Source organism: Triturus cristatus, chromosome 12, assembly GCF_964204655.1.
Source record: "Triturus cristatus chromosome 12, aTriCri1.1, whole genome shotgun sequence".
Taxonomy (NCBI): Eukaryota; Metazoa; Chordata; class Amphibia; order Caudata; family Salamandridae; genus Triturus; species Triturus cristatus.
This window is the reverse complement of record NC_140595.1, coordinates 196,404,726-196,427,724: the sequence shown is the minus strand read 5'-3', so window position 1 is coordinate 196,427,724 and position 22,999 is coordinate 196,404,726. Positions and strand designations below refer to the sequence as shown.

Genomic DNA, 22,999 nt, shown 5'->3' with positions numbered 1-22,999 from the left:
TTACTTGTTGACGATCTGGGGGTTGTCGTCGAGGGTGCCGTCTATTACGATTTTTTGCCTCTGAACTTCCCAGAATCTGAGGAGGAGGCTCTATGATGCTTCTTTTCCTTTCTCACAGGAGTAGAAGAAACTGAAGATGAAGGCTCTGAGGAGACTTTAAAATGTTTCTCCTTTTTAGAACTCTTGCTCTCTTGGGAGGGTTTGAGGTGTTTCCTGCCCTCTCCAGAGCCGTCCTCATGAGATCTGGCTCTCTTGTGAGGTCTGGATGGGGGCAATAAATGCAGTCCTTGTGAGGATCATCCACATGGACCCTCTTCCTGCCACAAGTCTTGCAGGGATGGAAAAGGTCTTTTTTATCAGACATAATGAAGAAAAGATCTCAGGAATAAATTCCAGAAGTTTTTAGAAAAAAATGAGAAGAACTCAGGGAGACTCCTTTCACACACGACGTGCGGTGAAATCTGAGGGAAACTGCCTCTGCTAGGCGAGTTCTAGAGTGTGCTAGCAGCTGACTGGCTGCATTTCAACATTTGGTACTTTTTTTAAAAAGTATATAGATAGGCTATTTAAAGCATGGCTCAGGGCCATTATAGCCTATGGCATTATTTACATACTGCTTGATTATGTTACTGTGGGACTCCCATCTCGACGACGGGGAATGATTTAGGCATGTAAATCTACGAAAGATACCCCAATACTGGAAAATAGTGGTGCTCAGCGTGGGGAAACTATCACTTCTACAGAGTACAAAAGTCTCCAGTGATATGAAATAGGGATCTTTGATAAACAGTGGAATTGATTCACATTTTATAAACAAACACAAGCAATTCAAATTAGTGGACACACAAAAACAATATTCATTGCATGGTATGATAACATTTATGTATTGCTTACTGCAACTTTGTGGGGCACTGAAGCTTTTGTACACAAGGAAATCACACTACAGCATGTGGGTAGGTAGTTGGTAGAGTGTTGTCTTTGTTAAGATCCTGAGTGGGAAGTGTTCTATGTCATGCGTGATGCCCACCAAGTTACAATTATCATGTCATGGAGTGCAGAACTAGCCGCATCATGGCTGAGTCAGTTTGAGGTAGAGACACATTTTTATAATGCATATTATTCTGGCAGCTCTGATTAGCACTGTGACTTCTTTTTTTGTGTTGATAGGTTATCTTTTATGGTGTAGATCCGATTTCCCATACTACTGCGGCAGAAACATTTCTAATCTGCAATCCAAGTAGTAAAGTGTGACTAAACAATGAGGTCAAGTTAGAGATATTTCCGGACAGACTGTGTTACAGAGATATCAACTGAAGAAACTGGACAAGATGGACCCCATTATCCTCATCTTTTTTGTCATTATAGGATGTCGGCTCAGAACATGTGGCTATCTGAGACCTGCAGGGTGGACTATGTTAGAGTCGTCTGGTGATGAACAATTTGTGGCAGCGCCCTTAGGACTTTTCAACTTTTAAACCATTGTAATAAAGAGCCCTTAAGTAGCTCAACCAGAAAAGCTCTAATATTTTGCTGTGTGTTGACATGCAAAATGGCTGCTGATTCTCCAGAATGAAGGATACTCTTTTTGCGGTCATCATAAGACAGGCAGGGCAGAACGGAAGTCAGGATCCCTGAGGAGTAGGGCAGCATCACCCGGCCAGCCAGCTGAATGAACTCCCTCATCCAGGACATGGCCGTCAGTTGGATCAGGTCATCTAGAATTAAAACAGGAGAAGCCGTGGGTTAAAAAGTACTTCAGATAAAGATTTCCAATACATGAGCAAGGACGTTTGCATAAAGAACTAAAATAGAAATGAAGATAAATGATGGATGCCTACATTTGTTGTCAGTGTATAAAAAAGGAGAACCCTTAGGTAGTGTAAAAAAAAGCAGCTTTGTTCCTACATAAGTGTACTTACCACATAGCACGCTTTTTCATTTCGAGAAATCTTCAGACGTGTGTAGTTCCACAATATCTTAGCATTTCTCAACATACATGCGAGAAAGTGCCATCTTTCTTGCATGGTATGCCCCCACTTTTTGTTGAATTGCTGAATGTACTTTGACTCAGTGTGCCCTGGACTCCTGCCAATCAGGTGCCCAGGGCCTATGTTCCTTCTCTAAAACCTAAAACTTAAATTGGCAAACCCTGGCCACATGTCAGCCCCTGGTAAATGGTACCCTAGGTACCCAGGGCCTTGTGACCAGGGAAGGCCTCTAAGGGCTGCAGCACTTATTGTGCCACCCTTAGAGGCCCTGTACCCTAACACAAACACACTGCCCTTGCAGGCGGAGTGTCTGGGTACAAGACAAAACAGAGAGTCGACATGGCACACATCCCATGCCCACAACCTACACTGCCCTGGCATACATCAGCCACCCCTCTAGCTGGGTGCACTATGCCAGTGGTGTGGGCACAGGAGCATGAGCCCTGCGCCCCTACAGTACCCAGGTCCATTCCTGGGCACTGTAAGAGCAGTGCTGTCATTTAAGAGTATATGGTGCTGGGAGCTCGTCAAACACAAACGCCCCAGCACCATGATGGCAACACTGAAGACTGAGAAGTTTGGTATCAAACTTCTCAGCACATTAAACCCGCACTGATGCCAGTGTGGGATTTAATGTACAATGCACTACAGAGGGCATCTTAGAGATGCCCCCTGAAACCTAACCTACAATCCACGTCGTGTCTGAGAGGCTGCCTAGGCTGCCACACAGCAGATATCTTGCTGGACCCCTGGGTGGAGAGCCCCCGCTCTCCTGGGCCTGCAACAATGCACATCCTGGGCGAGGTGCTAGGTCTCCTTCCCCAGGATGAGCAGGGGGAAGCTTCAAAGGCATGCCACCTTTGTGAGCTTCTCCAGGCCACTTGCTGTTCTCAGCAACTGGCCCCCACCGGTTCTGACCCCCACTCTGGCGGGAAGACTGCCAGAAACTCTAAGTAAGGACAGGGGATGTGTCAGCCCTGCCAACCCCACCCCTCAGTTGGGGGAGGAGCGGTGAAGCACATCTCCGGGCCCTCGCCATCTTGAAGATGGGGAGCCCTACCCAATCAGGACTAGGCCACTTACCCCCTCCCACAGGAGAGTGGCAGGATAGGGAGTGTACCCACCCCAGGACAGGGACCCAGTGGTCCCTGCCCTTTACCTACCTGTAACGTCCCTAAATTTTGTATTTAGGGGCACCCTGAACATTCCTTCCTCAGATACCAGATTCTAAAACAGCAAAGAAGATCAAGAAGAAAGAAGACCTGCCGTGCAGCTTTTAAGAAGAGGAAGACACCAACTGCTTAGGCCCCAGCCCTACCGGCCTACCGGCCTGTCGACCCTCGAACCTGCTAAATCCCGGCACCTCCTGTGGCCAGCAACCTCACAAACCCCGGAGGACCTGGCTACCTTGTGACTCTGAGCACCTGGGACTCCCACGAGCAGTGGCACTGCTCAAAGCAAGTATCTAACCCCTGGCACCAGCCCGGAACCACGAACCCTGCACACTCTGCACCCGCCAAGCCTGGCCTGTGCTGGAGTGGACAAAGACCCCGAGGACGTCCCCCCGGCAACGGTGATCCCGAATCCGGCACCCAAGGACCCACCTCAATGCTCCTGACGACATACAGCCTCAGAACCAGGGACCCCCCCCTACCGCGATCAACAGAGGGTAAGATTTCCCGACACCAAAAGGCACCCCTGCACCCGGTGCCCTGCGGCCCCCTGTGCCCGACTCCTGGGTACCTACCTATCCTCCAACTACCCAACTTACCTCTCGAAGTGGTGGGCACCCCTGAAGAATCTTCGTCCCCGAGCTTACAGCCTTTGTTCGTCCTTGAGCTTTCCCATTGAAATCCATTGAGCGCCCGACGGCTCAAAAGCACCCTGCAACCAGCTGCCCGAGTGACCCTGGCAGTGCAACTTCTACTCCTACCTACTTCCCCATTTACCCTGAGCAAGTGACCAGGAGCCCAGCTCCCACAGCCGCGTGGCCTGCTAGTCAGCAGCCACCAACCAAGGCCCCCCCTGCCTCCCATAGGATAACATTGAGCCTAACTCTTTCTGCACCCGGCCGCCCCTGTGCCGCTGAGGGTGTAACAACTGTACTTACCTGGCCCTGGGAGACCCCTGAGTCTCTGCCCAGGACCTTAACTCTGCCAGTTGAGCACTTACCCTAAAGCCGATAACTCACTTTTCTTCCATAGGGTAACATTCACTGGCTTCTTCTGAAATTTCTTCTAAGTGTGGAGTTTCTAAACTTTAAAATATTCACCCAAAATCAACTGAGTAACGAAAACGGAAATACTCACCTGCTATTAGGAGAGATCCCAGTGCTGGATTTTGGTGCCCAGCACTGACCCTGAAAAGTACTCCCAACCGTACTTACCACTAACTCAATTTTCTCCCATAGGAAACCATTGACTGTTTTTCTGTGAAATTTGTTCTAAGTGTCGATTTTTGCAAACTACAAATATTCTTTAAAAATCGTACCAACTGTGAAAACGTAATTACTTACCTGTTTTAGATAGATGTCCCACTACTGAGCCTAGGAGCCCAGCACTGGATTACAAAAGTAACGAGAACATACTTTACCCGTAACTCGAATTTTCTTCCATAGGAAACCATTTACTTTTTTTCTGTGAAATTTCTTCTAAGTGTCGATTTTGCAAACATATAAATATTCCTTAAAAATCGCCTGTATAACTTAAACGCAGTTTCTCAACTGCTTACAGGTGATACACTAGTGCTGGATCCAGGATCCAACACTGACCTAGAAAAAGTAACCATAACCCCACTTACCTGCTAAGTGAATTTTCTTCCATAGGATAACATTGGTAATTTGATCAGAAAAAGTTTCGAAGTGTCAACTTTTAAAATAGCAAAATATTGCTTAAGAATCACAACCGTAACTAAAAAGTATTTATTTACTTGTTTCCGAGAACTGTCCCAGGACTGAATCTAGGATCCAGTCCTGGAGTTAGAAAAGCAATCCTGAGAGTAATCAATTGCATATAACTTAAAATTCCCATTGAGCTCAATGTATTATTGTGTTTGAAATTGTGTTCCCTATTGCAACAAACTGTAACTATTGCATTCCAAGTCAATTGTCTTTTGCAAAGTATATAACTAAAGCATCTCATTCTGAGAAAGTATATTTTTGATACCTATTGTTGGTTCTAAAATAAAACAACAATATATTTTTTATACAAACCATTGGCCTAGAGTTCAGTTCTTGTGTGTGAGACCATTTGCTGACTGAGTGTGTACAACAAATGCTTTACACTGTCCTCTGATACTGCCTTACTGCTTGACCAAGCTACCACTTTAGAGAGTAAGGTTATATCTAACTTTAGCCTCTGCCAAACCTCTGGGGACTGTGGGCTCTATACACACAGTACCTATTTGGGAACAGTATATATAGAGCCACTTTCCTACAAAACATTAAAAGAGACTCTTTTCTATTATAAGGCATATGACCAGGATGACAAACAGTGGTTTGGTCAATCTGTGTTTTCTCAAAACAAAAATAACTTGGACTTCATTAATTGCAATGTACTCCTTGTCATTAACGCCGTTAGAATTCCAAGCCATGTTTGACACACAAACCATTTTTATGTCCCGCCCCATGTGGAAATAAAAACATAAAAATAAATACACAGGCAGCTTTTTGTCATACATTAACATATATTGGTCTGTTCAGTGGGCATTCAAATGTTGCTTCTGCCCACTGAAGATTAAAGCATGGGACATTGGGTCAGACCAGTTTGGCAAATGGTTCCTGTCACTGTGAGTGCTGCTATTCTGGTGCGTATGGCCTGAAAACTAGTATACCTTAACGCAAGGGATGGTGGGCCAATCTACGCTTTCCATTCATGTTTTTTTAATTTATTTTTGTGACGGGTCATTTTTTCTTTTCTTTTTTTTGAAAGAAAGGCACACCACCTTCTTAAGTCAGTCTTTTTACCTTTTATCACTACTACACTTTAAAGGGCTACTGCATATCTTTGCAAAAAAAACAAATAGTGGGCAAATCAAGTATAGAATGTTGGCTCTGCTAATGCTTGTTGAAGGGGTGTCACTAATTTGGAAGGTCATTTATTTCATTAACCTTACATTTACCTCATGTAGCATGAACACGTGTGCAGTCTCCCTTACCGAAATAATAAAACGACTTAAGGAAGTTGCAGGACATTCAAAATGCTGCAGTTAGGCTACTGTAAGGCATAAGCGAGCAAAACCATCTCTCCCTAAAGCCAAGTGACACTCACATGTCACTCATCTAGCAGCGGATGCCCAGGAACCACCTGGGCAAAAAAAAAAATTGTAATCGCTTATTCCATTAAGAGCAGTTTAATCTGCCAACGGAAGACATTTTTGCCACCATTCGAGGCTTGGAGTTAGGAGTTTCTATTATTGGCCCCAGATTTTTTAACACTGCTGGCGTAGTGGACATTTCTAGCACTGGCAGGAACCACCGCCACAGCAATTCTTGTCAGAGCATTGTAAGTCTGATGGACAACTCTGTCAGCATGACAGATCCATATGGCAAACTTACAATGTTTATTTTCAAAAAGAAAATTTAAATGTGGGATTTTTTTTTGAAAATAAAAAAAATGCCCCCTTTGACATGGGAGTTTCCTCCTATGGCGAAGGTGGCAGTGAGCACTTTTCAATGCCCCTTCGCGTGAGGTTTTTTCTGGCGGTGTAGGGCATTGAAAAACAGCTGTATGTTCGCCTATTTAAATTAGGAAGGAAAACATAGCCAAACCTCCAATGGTCCTTACTCCTTCAGGCAGTAGGAGGGCATTGACCATGGCAGAGACAAAGTAGTCTCCACCTCATCAAACCTATGGTCCATCTGATTCTAAAAAGGGCAAGATTTAGGACACCTGCTTTTTTGGCATCTGATCTTGGGACACCAATAAAGAGAAATAATGTTGCAAGGAGACATTAACCTGCAAGAGAATTCCAGAACAGAGAGCCATGCCAAATTCTGTATCAACAAGTTATGACTAACTAACCTAAATCTATTTGTGAAGACTTTACAGAAAGTAAATAACACACAGTAAAAGTTTCAACCATCTGCACAGATCATACTCAAGCAATTTATTCACAGCCAGTAATAAATCACAGTAACGACAAGTTTACCGTATGCACCTTGCCTTTAAAGTCCTCCTCAAAAAGAAAGACAATCACCACCTAGAAAAACTAGTAAGCATAATCTTTCTCGTAGAAAGAACTACAAGCATTTGTCCCTCAGCTGATCAACAAGTGTCCCATGTTACAGTACTCTCAATATGACTGTAAAGACAAAGATCAATAGAAACTGTTGCTTTAAGATCAGCAAACTGATTCAAAACAACCTGTTGGAAGTCCAACACCATGTGGAGGAAAATAAATACAACCTTCAAAGACTATGCCAAATACAGAAATTCGATGACAGCGTCAAAAATGGATCTTTAGAGATAAATTGGCTATCTCCCTCCTTTAAACTACCAAAACTAAATGTTGCAGGCCGTAAATCAACTAACCAAAAATTGACAAAACATTAAGGATATTAATACCCTCCGCAACAAATCAGTTATTTTCATATTTGCAAAAATTACCATCAAAAGAAAAGGCAATGCAAAATGACTGGCATATTCTAATTTATTGACTTTTAGCCCATATTCTAACACTTTCTCTCCGTCATAAAATATACTACGCCTCTCACACAGGTAGCAGACTTTGTAAACTCAGGATTCAGTAAGTTGTAGAAAACTCTGATACAACTTGTATGCATCTTCAATCCATCATCGTTAAAAGTTAGATAATCTTATAGTCTCTAAATTACAACACCATTAAAAACTCTGGGGAGTCTGGACTGCGTCAATACAGCTTGAGTCCCATACGTAGCACATAGCCTACCCTACTACACTATATAGAACAACGTTAGCGTTTAACATTATCCAGCTTGTGTCCTGTAGAACCTGGAAAACTCCATACATTGTTTGTGCAGGTGTTACTTTTCATTTAAGCCTGTGAGGGCAAAACAAAGAGTACCAACTAATGTCCTTCCTTTTAGCCACACTTAGGTTTTTTAATTAAGAAACAAAGTTAGCACAGCACTGTACTTAAATCAATGCTACCTAGAATAATGAAGTAATCAGGGAATGCATGGATCAGGAGGTGTGATCTGAGAAAAGGTAGGAGGAGTTGTAGATTGGCTGAAGAGTTCATAGAAAGCGAGGGTGTAAGTACCAAGGTTTATCTAAGGAGAAGGAACAAATAAAAGGATTCAAAAGAAGTGCATAATACTTAGAACGAAGGGCTTGACTGTGACATGAAGGGTCAGGAGCAGGAACAACACAAGAGTGCTACAGTGACAAGAATCAGAGACAGAGGGGAAATAATAGCTAAATAGGTGATGTGGAATGGGTGAATAAAAGAAGTGAAAGAAAGTCAAAAGATGAGTCAGAGGACTGTTAAACACAGTGGCGGCTGCCAACTTGGGGGCGTGGAGAGGAGGGAAAACGGTTGGTGGGTGGTTTGATAAAATAAAACAAATTAAGTAAATAAAATAAAAATGCTCTAGGTGTTGGTTTAGGGTGGGTGTGTACCAAAATGTCTCAGAGGTTTTTCCCTTTCCTATGGGAGAACATAGGTTTTGGTATGTTAAGGTTACCACTGTTTAGAGTGCGCCAGAGTTTCTTAACTATTTATGATACGCGATCAGACGCTATATTAAAGGTGGTGATACATATAGGCCTTTTTTCTTTCTCAGTGTCTTTGTTTTTGGTATGTTTCAAGGAGCGCCTCCCTGTGATTGTTTGCGGCTCTCTTCCTTGCTTTGGATATCAGATGTGAAGGATATTTCCTAGCAATCAGTTTCTCAGACAGTTCTCTTGCTTGGATTTTGTCTCTGTGCAGTTCCTCCTAAGTCGGAGGAACTGTCCAAAAGGAAGGTCCTCTTTTAGGTGTCTAGGATGATAACTGTCATATACTAGTAGACAGTTTTTTGCAGTGGGCTTGAAGTGTGTAGTTGTCTTGAGTAAGCCATCGACCGCATAGATGTTTAGGTACAGAAATACCAATTGAGTTCTACTCATGGTATGTGTGAATTTTAAGAAGGGGTCTTGTTGATTCAGCCAGTTGATTAATTCATTAGCTTCAGACTCATCTCCTTCCCAAATCAATAGCACATCATCGATGTATCTCTTCCACAGTTGTATATGGCGAGCATGTGGGTCAGTGTTATTCAGGATTTTGTGCTTCTCAAGGTGGTTTACATATAACCCTGCCACACTAGGGGCAAAGGTGCTGCCCATGCTGGTCCTGTGCTGTTGTTGGAATAGTGTATCCTCAAAGCGAAAGAAATTCTCGGTCAGTGCCAGCTTGCAGCACTCCAAAACAAGGTGTCTCGGTGTATGGTAGGTCCAATGTTCTTCAAGAAAAACCTCCTCAATGAGGTCAAGGGTCTCTTTGTGGGGTAGGCTTGTATAGAGGCTCTCCACATCTAATCCGATTAAGATGCTGGTAGTAGGATCAAAAGACACACAATTGATGGACGGAATGCAGAACAAATCAAAACATTCACCCCCCAGTCAAGAGATCTGGGTTAAATCCATCATTCTTTTGCTCACCATGCCACCCCAGTTTAGACCTGGCCATATGCAAATCAGTCTTGACCCTGTGCCTCATAGGAACAGTCCAGCCCCAACTGCCAAGCCAGGTCCCCCCTGGACCGGTAACAAGCATCCTAGGACCGGTTTCGGGGTTTCACCCCTCTTCAGCCAGGATAGCTTAATTCCAGTGGCACAGTGAGCCCAGGACCCACGTCTGGGCATACCTGGCGCACTTCGGGCGAGAAAGCAAAAGACACACAATTGATGGACGGAATGCAGAACAGACTGGGGTGGCGTAGTGGGCAAAAGAACAATGGATTTAACCTAGATCTCTTGACTGGGGGAGAATGTTTGAATCATTCAGCATTCCGTCCATCATTTGTTGCAGTTACACTTCTCGCCCTAAGTGGGATGGGTATACCCAGACGTGGGTCCCTTGCTCACTGTGCCACTGGATTCAAGCTAGCCTGGCTTAAGAAGGGCGACATACCCTGAAACCGGTCCCAGAATGCTTGTTTCCAGTCCAGGGAGGATCTGGCTTTGCAGTTCGGTCTGGACTGTTCCCATGAGGCACAGGGTCAAGACTGATGTGCATATGGCTGGGTCCAAACTGGGGTGGTGTAGTGGGCAAAAGAACGATCATTTTAACCCAGATCTCTTGACTGGGCGAGAATGTTCGAATCATTCAGCATTCCATCCATATTTTGTTGCTGGTAGTAGGATCAAAGCATAGATTATGGAGAAGGCAAAGTACCACCTTGGTGTCATGTAGGTAGGTACTGGTTCCTTGTATCAGCGGGCGTAAAAAGGCATCCGCAAACTTGGAAAGTGGTTCCAGGAGGGACCCGATTCCAGAGACTATCGGTCGTCCAGGTGGGTTTTACCAATGACTTATGTATTTTCCGAATGGTGTAGAAATACGGGGTAACCAGGTTGGTGTTTTCCCAAAAATCCCCTTCTTTTTTGGTGATCCAGTCATGTGCCGTGGCCTCTTCCACCATGTTGGCGATCTCTATACGGAGGTATTCCATTGGGTCATCTCTCACACGGAGGCAGTTGTTCCTCGCATCAGCCAAAAGTCTCATACATTTGTTGCGATAGGCTGCTGTGGTTTGAAGGACAATAGCGCCTCCTTTATCAGCCGGTTTTATCGTGATTCTTTTGTCGTTAGCCAAGAGTTGGATCACTTCTTGTTCGAACTTGCTGGTGTTGTGGAATATTTTGATGGTCCTGGGGTCAATTTCACCCACTTCCTTCAGGATGGCCTTTTCAAAGGCTAGTAGTTCCACTGGGAGGTTGGCTGATGGAGGGGTGAAGTTCGATTTACGATGTAGACCTGTGTCACTTCCACGGGTTACCACTGAGGGTATGTCCTAAAAAAAATACCTGCAATTTGATCTTGTGAATGAATTCATTTAACTCACAACTGAGTTTGAATTTGTCCATGCCATGTGTGGGCACAAAACCGAAACCTTTTTACAGGACTGTCTGCTGGGTGGGTGATAGAATTATGTCTGAAAGATTTACCACTAGACTGGGTGGTTGCTGGTGGTGGGGTTGTTCGGAGGGCTCATGCTTCTCGTGTTCATCCTTGTTGTTTTCAGGGGGTGCGACCACTGCACCTGTAGTCCTCTCTTTTTTCTTCCCTTCTGTGGTCCTTTGCCTCTTCCTAAAAAAGGAAACGTTTGTCCAGGCTGTTCAGGTTGTTGTGCTTGCTCCCAGTAAGGGTATGGTTGTTTTTGGTAGTGTGGGGGTCCATAGTTGAAAGAGGGGTAGGGTAAGGTGGGGGTGCTTGGTAGGGTCCTCCTCTGTTCCTCATCCTTCCGCCGTGATTATGTCGGTTCCGGGTGTTGTTTTTACGGCTGTATCCTGTGTCTGAGTTGTCTGAGCCGGTATCAGAACCAACCGTGTTGGTATTGTACCCTGGGTACCTCCCTGATGGGTTATAATCATCTCTTGTGTATGGGTAGACCTTGTAATGCGAGATGTTTTTGTAGTCCTTTTTGAACTTCTGATACTTGGTGTCCTTAAGCGTTACCTCAAACTCGGTCATAGTCTTCTTTAGTTCCTCTAGTCTTTGTTTCAACTCTGACTGTTTGTAAGGTTTTCAGGCAAACTTCCAGCGTGTGTATCTTTTTCTCACTTTATGAATTTGTATTAAGTTATCAGTTACTGTGTTGTGTTTAATCTTTATAGTTACTCAGGACATCGGAGTCATTCACGCAACATGGCCAGGGAGTACAGGCAGCCCCGTCTGCCATTTTGGAAAGTGCACGGTCTAGTCATTTGTTGCAATGACTAGGCGGATCTGGAAGTATTTAGGAAAACCCGATGAGAGACGCAGTAATATGCGGTCTCCGGGGCTGCAGGTAGGTGAATATCCATGAGGTGCGCTCTGATGAAGTAAGTCTCCTGACTTTTTCCCTTTCACAGTCTTCCTTCCAGAGCTTGATTTGAGGACTCTGAGTCATTGGAGGTATCGGGCAACTCCTCGTTTTCTCCCGTTTTTCCTGACAGGTTATGCTAACGTGAAAACCCTTGTCATTATTATTATTTTAGGGTGTGACTACAAGCCCCTCAACCCCTCCATACCAGTGGGCTCATTTCAGCATTAACAAAAGTATGTGGCTTTATGTGTAAATATGTATATGCGTTATGTGTTGTAAGTCACGTGGTGTCTTTTTCACTTTTGTTTTAAATAGCACTTAACCACTTTCTCCACCTGAGACGTGTGCTTAATGTTTTCCCGCAACGTACGACGAAACACGAGGTAGTTGATAACTACATGCACCATAGAGGAGCATTTTAATAAGGATATGACACCGCCTGCATTTAAAGCCTGCCAGCTTGCCTGGTAGGCTAGTTTTTCTCTAATTGTTCTCTGCTTTATTCCCTACAGATATTACCTACCATTGTGTAAATGTATGTATTTAACCACTAGTGCACACACAATAGGTGGGCACTTTTTCATTTTTTGTTTTTTCCATTTTCAGTTGCCTTATTTATAGGTTACTATAGGAGTGGTGCGCACAGGGATGGTCCCAGTGTGGTCCTTAAGAAGAGCTTTAGGGGAAGCTTGAAACATGTCGACCAAATACTAGGGACACTTGACTCATCATAGTTATGCTGTTTTCCCCAGTATTCACCCCTGTTTTTACCAACTAGCAGCAGGATTAGAGTATCAGTCCACTAGTTAGGTATTCTTAACCCACTTTCTTTTCCACTCCACATCACTGCACTACACATTTTTCAAAATAAAGTGCTCCTACGTAATTTCGCTAGTCGCAGCACACCTCAATCCGCAGTAGATTGAGAGGACCCCTATGATGAAGCATGCCACCAAGGGGAAACCCTGGTGGGTGAGGGGGCTCTAGAAAGAAAGTTTTCTTTCTGGATAGAAGGTTTTCTACTCTAATTTAGTAAAAGCCCCTTTTTCTCCCATGGTTAGGTTCTTTATTCTGGAATTCCAGGTTTTGTGTTTCTACATTTAGGAAGGAGGGTGAACCTAACCACTACCTCTATCTCCCCCTATTTTTGATCGTATAAAAATATACCAAAAGCAAATGGTTCTGTTAAACATAATAGCCTGGCCAAGAAGAACTTGTTTGGTGAGGTCAAGCAGACAAAACACACATATGCACACACACACACGCCAGCTCACCTGATCCTTGGCAGTGGATCACAAGGATATTGGCCATTTCCGCAAACTTCACACTAGATGGATTCTTTTTTATCTCTTTCAGAAACTCCCCGAGGGCAACCTCACACCTAAGAGAAACAAGCATTATCAGAGATTGAACAGCACATACCTGTACATAAACAACTTGCCATGCAGACACACAGGAGTCAACAATAATTCCGTAAGCATATGGAAAACATATGGATTATGGCCACAAGTCATAACTGCTTCTCGAAAAATGACAATACTCCCAAAAAAACAAGTGGACGACACACGTGATAATTCTAGTAGGTGGAAGTTACCAGGCTTCACCCTCCATCTATCACAAACACTGAAAATCTTTAGTTGGCAACTAATACTTTGCCTTCTCAATTTACACTATGACAGACTTATCTATGTAAAACCTCATCGTACGAACCTCATTCGAGTCGTAGAGAGGCTAGTGTTCAAAAGGGACTAGGGCCTTTAAAAGTAATTTTAGAGGAGAAACAATCTTTCATGCTTACATACTACTCTAAGATTCAATAGCTGTAAGCAATTAGTAAGCAGAAGGTATCTGTCAGACACTGATCATGAAGCCATGAAAGAAGCAGGAGCAAATAGGCCCTCAACCTTGGGTGCTGGAATTATTTGCCTCTGATGCCAAAAGGGCCATCCTACTTTGTGTCTGCAACTGGGCCAAGTACAAACCTTTCAGCACCAGGTTCTCAGAGTTGGCAATGGCGGGATGTCAAGGGTTTCCCAGGGAGGTTAGTGTGGAGGTACAACAGACTTAGAACTAAACAAAAAACAAACATCTTAATAACCTGTTTGGCCAGCCCAGTGTTTATCTTTATAAAAGAAAAGCACTTTAATACATTCTGTAACATGATATTCCACACAACAAAAACTCAGGAAACTCAAAATCTCTAGGACAGGTCCACTGTCTTACAGTCAAGAACACCCCCTACCTCAACTCAGGATCTCTCATTGTTAGTGTAACTCTGGTGTGGGTCTTAGGCACAGGTGCAGTGCCAGCCCCTCAACAGGAAGAGACATGTGCTTAGTCGCTCGACCTTTTTCTAACCAAATAAGAGTCTCTGCTGTAGATCCTTATCCAACCCTCCAAATCTGTCTCCTCCTCCCTTGGTGGGGAGGATGCACCAGCCACAGCTGTGCCAATCCTCTGCTCCAATCTTAGTATCAGATGTGAGACCACAGGAAGAGTACGGAGTTGCAGCAGTCAGAAGTGTTGCAGTCTTCAGAACAGCAGCTCTCTACCGGGCATATGGTGAGTTGGCTGAAGGTTGGGGCCCGTGGGCCATTAAAGGGTCCTCCTCCCCCAGGCTGGTTGGTGATTCAGCAGTCCAGCAGGCAGAACTCCTGGGGAGTCGCGGCAACAATGCAGTCTGCTTCAAATCCTGGGCGGGAGTAATTGGTCCTCTTGTAGGCACGTCACCATTCAGCTGCAGTGGCGTAGTCAGATCGGATGCACTGCCAGTCAGCGCCTTGGGCAGCCGCACAGTCACTAGGGCACACAGTGGACAAGTGCTTTGAGACAGCTGCTCTTCAAATGCAGTGACATAGTCAGTGACCGCAAACTTGGGCAAGTGCAATGGGCTGAGACGATATGGGTGTGTTTGGGCACACTAAGAGCAAGTGGTATAGACCAGCAGTAGGCAGTTCTTTTCACCATCCTTTCAGGTGCTCGCTTCAACTAGAGATGTTTAAGGAGTTGGATCAGTAGGCCATAACTCCTGTGATACAGATAAACAAAGTCTGGTCCAAACTACATGATCACTGAAACACAGTATGCAGGCACCCCCACTTTACATGCTAAAACCGGTGACAGGCACAGTAGTCCGCTGTCATTAAAGAGTGTGCTTGTGGCTCCCCTCTAAATCCAGATGGGTCCAGGACTGCTCTCATGTCAAGGGACAGGGATAAGCCTTCACAAGTTAGCTAGATTACAGTGAATCTGGGTTCAACAATCCAAAAACCAGGATACAAGATACTCACAGTTCAGCACTCAAGGCAGGAGACAACTGCACATGATGCAGTGGACATTCCCGTCCCAAGAGTGGCTTAGGCTGCACAAGAAATCAGATGAACACATTTTTAAAGGTGGCCTAATCTGAGCTTCTGTTCTGCAGTCTCCACCTACAAGGACTGGGCATAGAATTAACATGGGGAAGTCTACAAAGCTGTACTAACGAGCATAATAATAGGGATATATGCCTGGACAGTAAAGAAATATGCCTTAAATGTGTTGAGTCGTCAGTATCTTCAAGAAAAAAAGATTCTAGTCTGAGGTAGGAATGAGGCTCGCAAGATACAAATAAGATGGAAATTGAGGCTATGGACATTTCTTCCACCATAGGTCATTGATGTGGAATGTACAATGTTTTGTAAAGCCTTCAACAACATGCAGACTATATTGACCAACAAGAGAAGTCTACAGATTAAGATGGAAATCTAAAATCAATTTGATGATGAAATGGGATAGGTGACAACGTGTCGCTGAAAGACTATTTAACATTTTGTAACTGTTGTTGTATTCTTATTCACCAAAGCTGATACCCCACCATATATGTATATATATATATACATATCTATCTATATATATATATATGTATATATATATATATATATATACACACACACACACACACTTTTTTAGGAAAAAAATTGCTTAAACTATGAACAACTTTGTGAATGGGATCTAACCCTGTTATATACACACATAATAAAGTTATCAGTCAGCAGCTTGACTTTCGGCCCCAGGCCCACACACTGAACTTATGCCACCCACAGCAGCAACTGATTCTTAAACGGAATGTGGATCAAAAAGTGGCAACGTTTTGCCTTTATTTGCTACTCTGAAGCTTGTAACGAAAGCAAAGAATACAAAATATGTTGTTTACACAGCAAAAAATCTGTGCAACATTTGGAAAATGATGATAAAATCAGGTTATAAAGAAAGCTTATTATATTCAAACTTAACTTAGACTATGGCCAACTAAGTTTACTCTTCTGCACTAATTTTAGATGTTAAAAGGATCGTGGGTCTTAATGTGACCCCAGGACAAATGTAAGACTCATTCTCATTCTGAGGTAAGCACTAAAACAGCGAGCAAAACTAGAAAGTGGGGTTTCTGTTATTGCTGGCTTTAGCCAGTTCTTAATTAGCGCAGGTGGTTGCAAATGGCATTTATTTTTGGGGATCAGTTTTTCACCATCAGATTAACTAAGAGAAAGAGAGAGAAGGAAATAGGAAGAGAAAGCTAGAAAACAGTGAAAAAGGGAGAAAGTCAGGGGCGGGTCCTCATCTGGGGCATAGGGTGTCGCCCCACTTTGTTCTCGCAGTGAGAGAAGCAGAAACATAAAATGGTAAAGCTACCATTTTATGTTTCTGCTTCTCACACTGCGAGAAAGCAGAAGTGCCTGGTTGGGGGGTGGGGGCAGGCGGTCCTGCTCGAGGGCAGGGAGGGAGTGGCTTGCCCACTGTTGTGGGCTCTGACTGTTTGGTCGGCCCTCTGGGGCCGACCAAATCAGTCATGCGCACTCTCTCTTTTTCTCTGCGTAGGCTGCATGCAGCTTACATAGAGAAAATGGCCTCCATTCAGGCGCCCGGCTGGGCTCCGTGCGCACCAATCACAACGCTGCCATTGAAGCGTTGTGATAGGCTTGGGGAGGGAGGGAGGAAGGAATAGTTTACCTGTAACTCCAGTTCTTTTGTAGGGGTATTTCCGTGATAGTCAATCATGTGAATAGTCCCGCCCATGTGCGTGGACCCCGGAGCACTTCATTAGATATATCTTCTTAAGTTGTCATCTTCTGTCTTTCTTCAGGAAGGCCTGCATAGACACTTAAGAGATAAAGAGACAATAATGCAGCCTAACTAACTAGGCTACACCGGCCATTACTTTATCTTGAAGTGAAAAAAGATAGCCAGTTAACTTTTAAATTTAGTAATTTTACTGAGTTTCAACACATAGAAAACTCCCCTTCACAAAACTCCTTTTTTCATGACAGAGATGAAAGGGTTGGACAGAGAAGCTCCCATAGGCTGCCATTATGTGTCTGCAAATGGATACCGTGCCTTCAAGAGTCTACAGAGACCCCCCGGTATCCCATGATGCACAGCCAGAGGCAGTTACTTTCAGTTCTTTTTGAAGCCCTAGAGTAGCAATGCCTGCTGAGTCCTGGGTACGTCTGTTTCTGCCATCGGGCGGGCGGGCGGGTTGCTTATGACTATCACGGAAATACCCCTACAAGAGAACTGGAGTTACAGGTAAGAAACTATTCCTTCTCGTGGAGGGGATTTCCGTGTATAGTCATAATCATGTGAACAGACTAGCAAGCCCATCCCAAAAAACAACTCCCCAGCAGTGGCAGAAACAGAGAATAGCCTCACTATTGTGCAAATAGATTCCCAAGTGAAGCCTGCCCAACCTGAGCATCTGCCCTAGCATCAGTGTATAGGCAGTAGTGCTTAGTAAATGTATGGACTGACTTCCAAGTGGCAGCCTTACAGATCTCCGAAAAAGATACGTTACGAAGTAAAGCCGCTGTAGCTGCTTCACCTCTGGTAGAGTGAGCTCTAGGCTTACTAACAAGAATCTTGTTGGCTTTCTGGTAACACAGCTGAATACAGGAAACAATCCACCTAGAAATGGATTGTTTGGAGGTAGCTAGACCAGTCCGGACCCATAGTTTACAAATAACTGGTCTGATCTACGAATATCCTTAGTCTTGTCCAAATAGAACTTCAATACCCTCCTGACATCAAGGGAATGAAGTGACCTCTCAGCAAGAGAAGAGGGATTCTGAAAAAATGAAGGCAATGTAATAGTTTGGTTCACATGAAACTCTGAAACTGCTTTAGGGAGGAACTTAGGCTGAGTCCTCATAACTACCTTAGAGGAATAAAAAACTGTATATGGCTCTTTACAACAGAGTGCCTGACGAGAGGTTGGGGTGCACCATCTGTCCGCCGAACTTCGTTAGAAGGTCCGGCTGGCATGGAAGACGGAGATGTGGCAGGAGAGACCGGTGGAGTAGGTCTGTGAACCACCACTGAGAGGGCCACTCCGGAGCAATGAGGTTCATCTTGGCCCGTGATTGTGAGAGCTTGATCAGTACTGTCGGGATCAGGGGAATTGGAGGAAAAGAGTAGAGAAAGCCGCCTGACCAGTTGATCCACAGTGCATTCCCCAGAGTCCCTGGTTGGTAAAACCTGGAGGCGAAGTCGCAGCATTTGCTGTTTTCCGCAGCAGTGAACTGATCGACTTCTGGAGTACTCCATCTTCGAAGATGTCTCGCACCACTCATTCGTGATTTTCTTGAATGAGTCTGCTGAGAGCGTCTGCCTGAGCATTTTGAACACCTGGGAGGTGGGTTGCTGTGATGGTCAGGTTCCTGGCCAATAGCCATTTCCAGATGGTCTGGGCTTCCCGAGATAACGCTCGAGATCTCGAGCCCTCCTGCTTGTTGAGGTAGTATATTGTTGTCGTTTTGTTCGTCTGGACAAGCAGGGAACTGGTGTGAAATGACGTCTGGAAGGCTTTCAGCGCCAAATAAACTGCTCGAAGTTCCAGGAAGTTGATGTGGTACGTGGCCTCTTTCCAGGACCATGTGTCCTGTATCTGAAGGTGGTCGGAATGTGCACCCCAGCCATGGAGAGACGCATCCGTCACTATGGTTTGCGTCGGTATCTCCTTGTGGAAGGGAATCCCCCGGAGGAGATTGCAGGAATAACACTACCACTGGATGGACTGGAGAGCCTGCTGCGACAGCTGAATCCTGTCTTCCCAATCCCCCAGTTTCTGGTCCCACTGATCCTCCCACATTCTTGCAGGGGTCTCATATGGAGACGTGCATTTGGAGTGAGGAAGATACAGGAGGCCATGGAGCCCAGGGGAGAAGATACCTTTCTCACCGTCGGGGAGGCCATGGTCATGAGAGCCTGAGCCTTCCGAAGGATCAATAAGCGTCTCTCCTCCGAAGGACACACGTTTGCCGTGAGTGTATCGATGGTGGCTCCCAGGTACTGTAGACATTGGACAGTAGTCGAGACAGACTTCGTGAGGTTGATGTGGAGGCCCAAACGAAGAAGGAGATTGGAAGTCTGATTGAAATGCAGTTGTGCTTCCTGAGACGCAGCTGCCTTGATCAGCCAGTCGTCTAGATATGGGTAGACAAACACCTTGTTCTTCCTTAGATGTGCAGCAACTACGGCCATGCATTTGGAAAATGTCCGGGGCGCTAACTTCAGGCCGAAGGGAAGCACGGAGTTTGATAGTGGTTGTTGCCTACGGTGAATCGCAGGAACTTGCGATGTTTCCTCGCTATGGGCACGTGAAAATATGCATCTTGCAGATCTATTGCCAGTCTCCCTGATGAAGTTGAGGGAAGATTTGATGCAAGGACAACATCCGAAACTTTTCTCTGCGAATCCATTTGTTCGCCTGTCACAAGTCGAGGATGGGTCTGAACTCGTTCTTGTCTTTCTTGCGGACTAGAAAGAACCGAGAATACAGTCCTGTTTCTCTCCGTGCAAGAGGAACCGGTTCTATCGCCCTTTTCTGTAAGAGGATGATGGCCTCCCTCTGTAACTCGCGTAGCATGTAGCGTGAGCGAGTTGAAGGAATCGACGGAGGAGGGCTTGTGAAACGTAGGGAGTATTCACTGCGAACAATATTCAGCACCCAATTGTCCTGAGTTATTTTCTGTCACTCTGCCAGGTAATTTTGAATGCTTCCCCCCACTGGAGTGGGTAACGGAAGAGAGGGAAGTAACCCTTCAGGACTTGGAACCTTCAGGGGCCTTGTTCCCTTGTGCAGACTGCTGGTTGGACAGTCCTCGCAACTGGCGTTTCTGAAACGGCTGAAAAGACCGCTGAAACTGCTGTTGTTGATTGGACTGACGGCCTTGAGATCGTTGGAACCTCCGGGAGGAATAACACAGTTGGAAGGGGCGGAAGGTTTTTTGCTGTTCTTTAGGTTTCTCTAGACCTACAGCCTTCAAAGTCTCCATTTCCGACTTCATGCGGGCCATCTCGTCATTCGCATCGGAGCCAAAGAGAGTGTGCCAGAGAATGGCAGATTAGAGATACGCTGTTGCGCCTCTGGCTTCAGTGAGGTAAGACGAAGCCAGGAATGCCTCCGGAGAGCAAATCCATGGCAATACCCGTGGGCTGACAGGAGTGAAGTATCCACTTCAGCACTGATGATTTGATTCAAAACCATCAATCCCTCGTTCAATATCTCCTGAAAATCTTCCCGCTTGTCCCTGGGCAGGAGGTCCACAAATTGTTGAAGCGACTCCCACAGGGATCAGTCATACCGGCCCAGCAAGGCAGTAGAGCTAGCGCCTTCATGGATGTAGCTGCGGTGTTGCAAACTTTTCTCCCAACTGAATCCAGCTTACGGCTTTCTGTATCTGCGAGAAGCAGAAACATTAAATGGTAGCTTTACCGTTTTATGTTTAAGTGTCTATACAGGTCTTCCTGAAGAAAGGCAGAAGATGACAACTTAAGAAGATATATCTAATGAAGTGCTCCGGGGTCCACGCACATGGGCGAGACTATTCACATGATTATGACTATACATGGAAATCCCCTACCAGAGAAGCCTCCTTCCCGACGCGGGACCCGGCCAGGAGCAGCAGGAGCTGAGGCTGCGGCGCGTGACCCGGGGGAAGGTACGTTTTTTCTAACTGTGAACAATTACCGCCCCGCTCCCCACCCCCCAACCCGCGCGATCCCCCACCCCGCCCGTCATGCCACCCGCGACTGCTTTTTAGCGCTCTAAGCATTAAAGCCTCCGAACCTGGAAGCTGCCACGTTTCCATCTCCGTCTTCAGCACGTTCTCCAGCAGCCCGGAGGTCCATCATGCTCCTTACCCAGTTACTGTGCGGGCTCCCCTCGCTGGGGTAAAAATCAGCCTCCCCTTTGGGATTGATTATGCCCCGCTTCTGAGCCAGGCTGATGACACGTGAGCTACCCAAACCCTGGCCATCAGAATGCAAGCTATGGATGAAGCGGATTTCTCTTTTGATTTTTGGGACTGGCTCTCCTTTGGTTAATGCCAGTCGAGAAGTGACCCTGAACGGGGTTGGAGCCTCCGCCCATCACCAGTACAAACAAGGTACAGTGTTATTCTTCTGTGCTTATGTCGATCTGGTGAATGTTTTCATGTGTTTAAAAAGAAGTCAGTTTAACACTTTAGCATAATTTTGCTAATGTGTCCATACAGCATTTTTGCACCTGCTTCAAGGTGTGAAGTGTCGCAGGCCCCTGTGAAGCTTGATGGGCCTTGTAGCACTGTATAATGGCCCTCCCGCTCTTTGAAGATTGCTGGGCCTTCTAGCGCTGTACACCTGTCCTCCTGCTTTTAGCTGTGAAGTGCCGGAGGCCCCTGTGAAGCTTGCTAGGCCCTGTAGCGCTGTATAACTGCTTTTCTGCTTCTAGCTGTAAAGTGCCGCAGGACCCTGTGAAGCTTGCTGGGCCCTGTAGAGCTGTAGAATTGCCCTCCAACTCTGTGAAGCTTGCTGGGCCCTGTAGCGCTATATAACTGCCCTCCTGCTTCTAGCTGTGAAGTGCCTCAAGCCCCTGTGAGTGGATGGCACCAGGGACTCAATCGTGCACGTGCGCAGGCTGCACTCGTGAACCCCTTTCCGTGCTTTCCTCTGCCTCAAGACAAGCACACACATTTAACTCGGAGTTTCTCCATACTGCATCCCATCCCAGCCTTAAGCGGTCACATCCCTTAGGGCGGATGGCACCGGCTTGTGTCGCTTCTGGGGCAGACTGACGAGGGGGCCCCGACCAGAAATGCCTGTGGTCCGGCCTTAGTCCTCAGACATCGGCACTTAGAGACCCAGACATCATTTAGACTAGTAGCTGCACACTGATCACGTCATTATATTTTATAATCAGTATAGTACTATTCCCGTTATTCTTCTGTTTTATAAACAGCTCCCTTTTCCTTCGCCGATGGGTTTGTTCCAACAAAGTTGGTGCTAGATTTGCGGTGGGAGCACAACCACACCACCACATTATCATGAGAAGAGGCGGTGTCTCTTCCGCCTTTGTCGGGGGTGTTGATAGTGTCACCAGGGCCCTTTGTCAGGGTTGTTGATTGTGCCACCAGGGTCCTTTGCCCCTCTGATGAAAGCCTGTCTCTTGACTGTGCCGGCATTTTACAGCTCCTAGAAACAGCCCTTTGGCATCTTTTGGGAGCCTTGCCGCTCCGAGGGCGTGGGTGCTGACTCGGAGGAGGTGGGGTTCTTGGAAATCTCAAGAGACTGCTCTACAGCGGCGCAGATACTGTCGACAGCTATATGAGCATGGGAGCTCGTAGGCATGCTTCTGTGCCTACTGTGGTCGGTTTAGGCCTCGTCGAGTGCCTCAGGGTAAATATAACAACATTGGTGTTCAGTACACAGAACGGACCCAGACACTTGGGTTTGTCCCTGGGAGTGAAAACAGAAACCACTCTCTGAAATGGATATTTCAAGGAGGTTTGGCAGGCATTCCATCTCTCGTTTATTATTGTCTGCGCCTCTACCACGCTGCACATGCCGTTGTCACTCCAAACGTAGTAATAGTCTACCTTCAAAATGTCTGCTCAGTGCATCGCTTGTCTACCTCGACTAAGCTCACGCTTAACTTTCCTCGGAGAGCCTTCTCCTTCCCAAGCGTCTACCGAAGTGCCCAGGGTCCAGTCCATACAGCAGTTTTGAT

General features: G+C 45.7%; 1 protein-coding gene across 4 annotated transcripts in view; it reads right to left on the bottom strand.

Annotated features, from left to right (window-relative positions):
- The window catches only part of VAC14 (VAC14 component of PIKFYVE complex), a 1,500,963-nt gene that overhangs the window by 1,147,736 nt on the left and 330,228 nt on the right, over nucleotides 1–22,999 (bottom strand). For all 4 annotated transcript variants that reach the window (XM_085639779.1, XM_085639781.1, XM_085639778.1 and 1 more), the window contains exons 8-9: nucleotides 13,254–13,360; nucleotides 1,581–1,715 (exon numbers count right to left, since the gene is read on the bottom strand). In XM_085639779.1, the coding sequence (XP_085495905.1) occupies nucleotides 1,581–1,715; nucleotides 13,254–13,360 (242 nt within the window). The remainder of the gene's footprint in view (nucleotides 1–1,580; nucleotides 1,716–13,253; nucleotides 13,361–22,999) is intronic.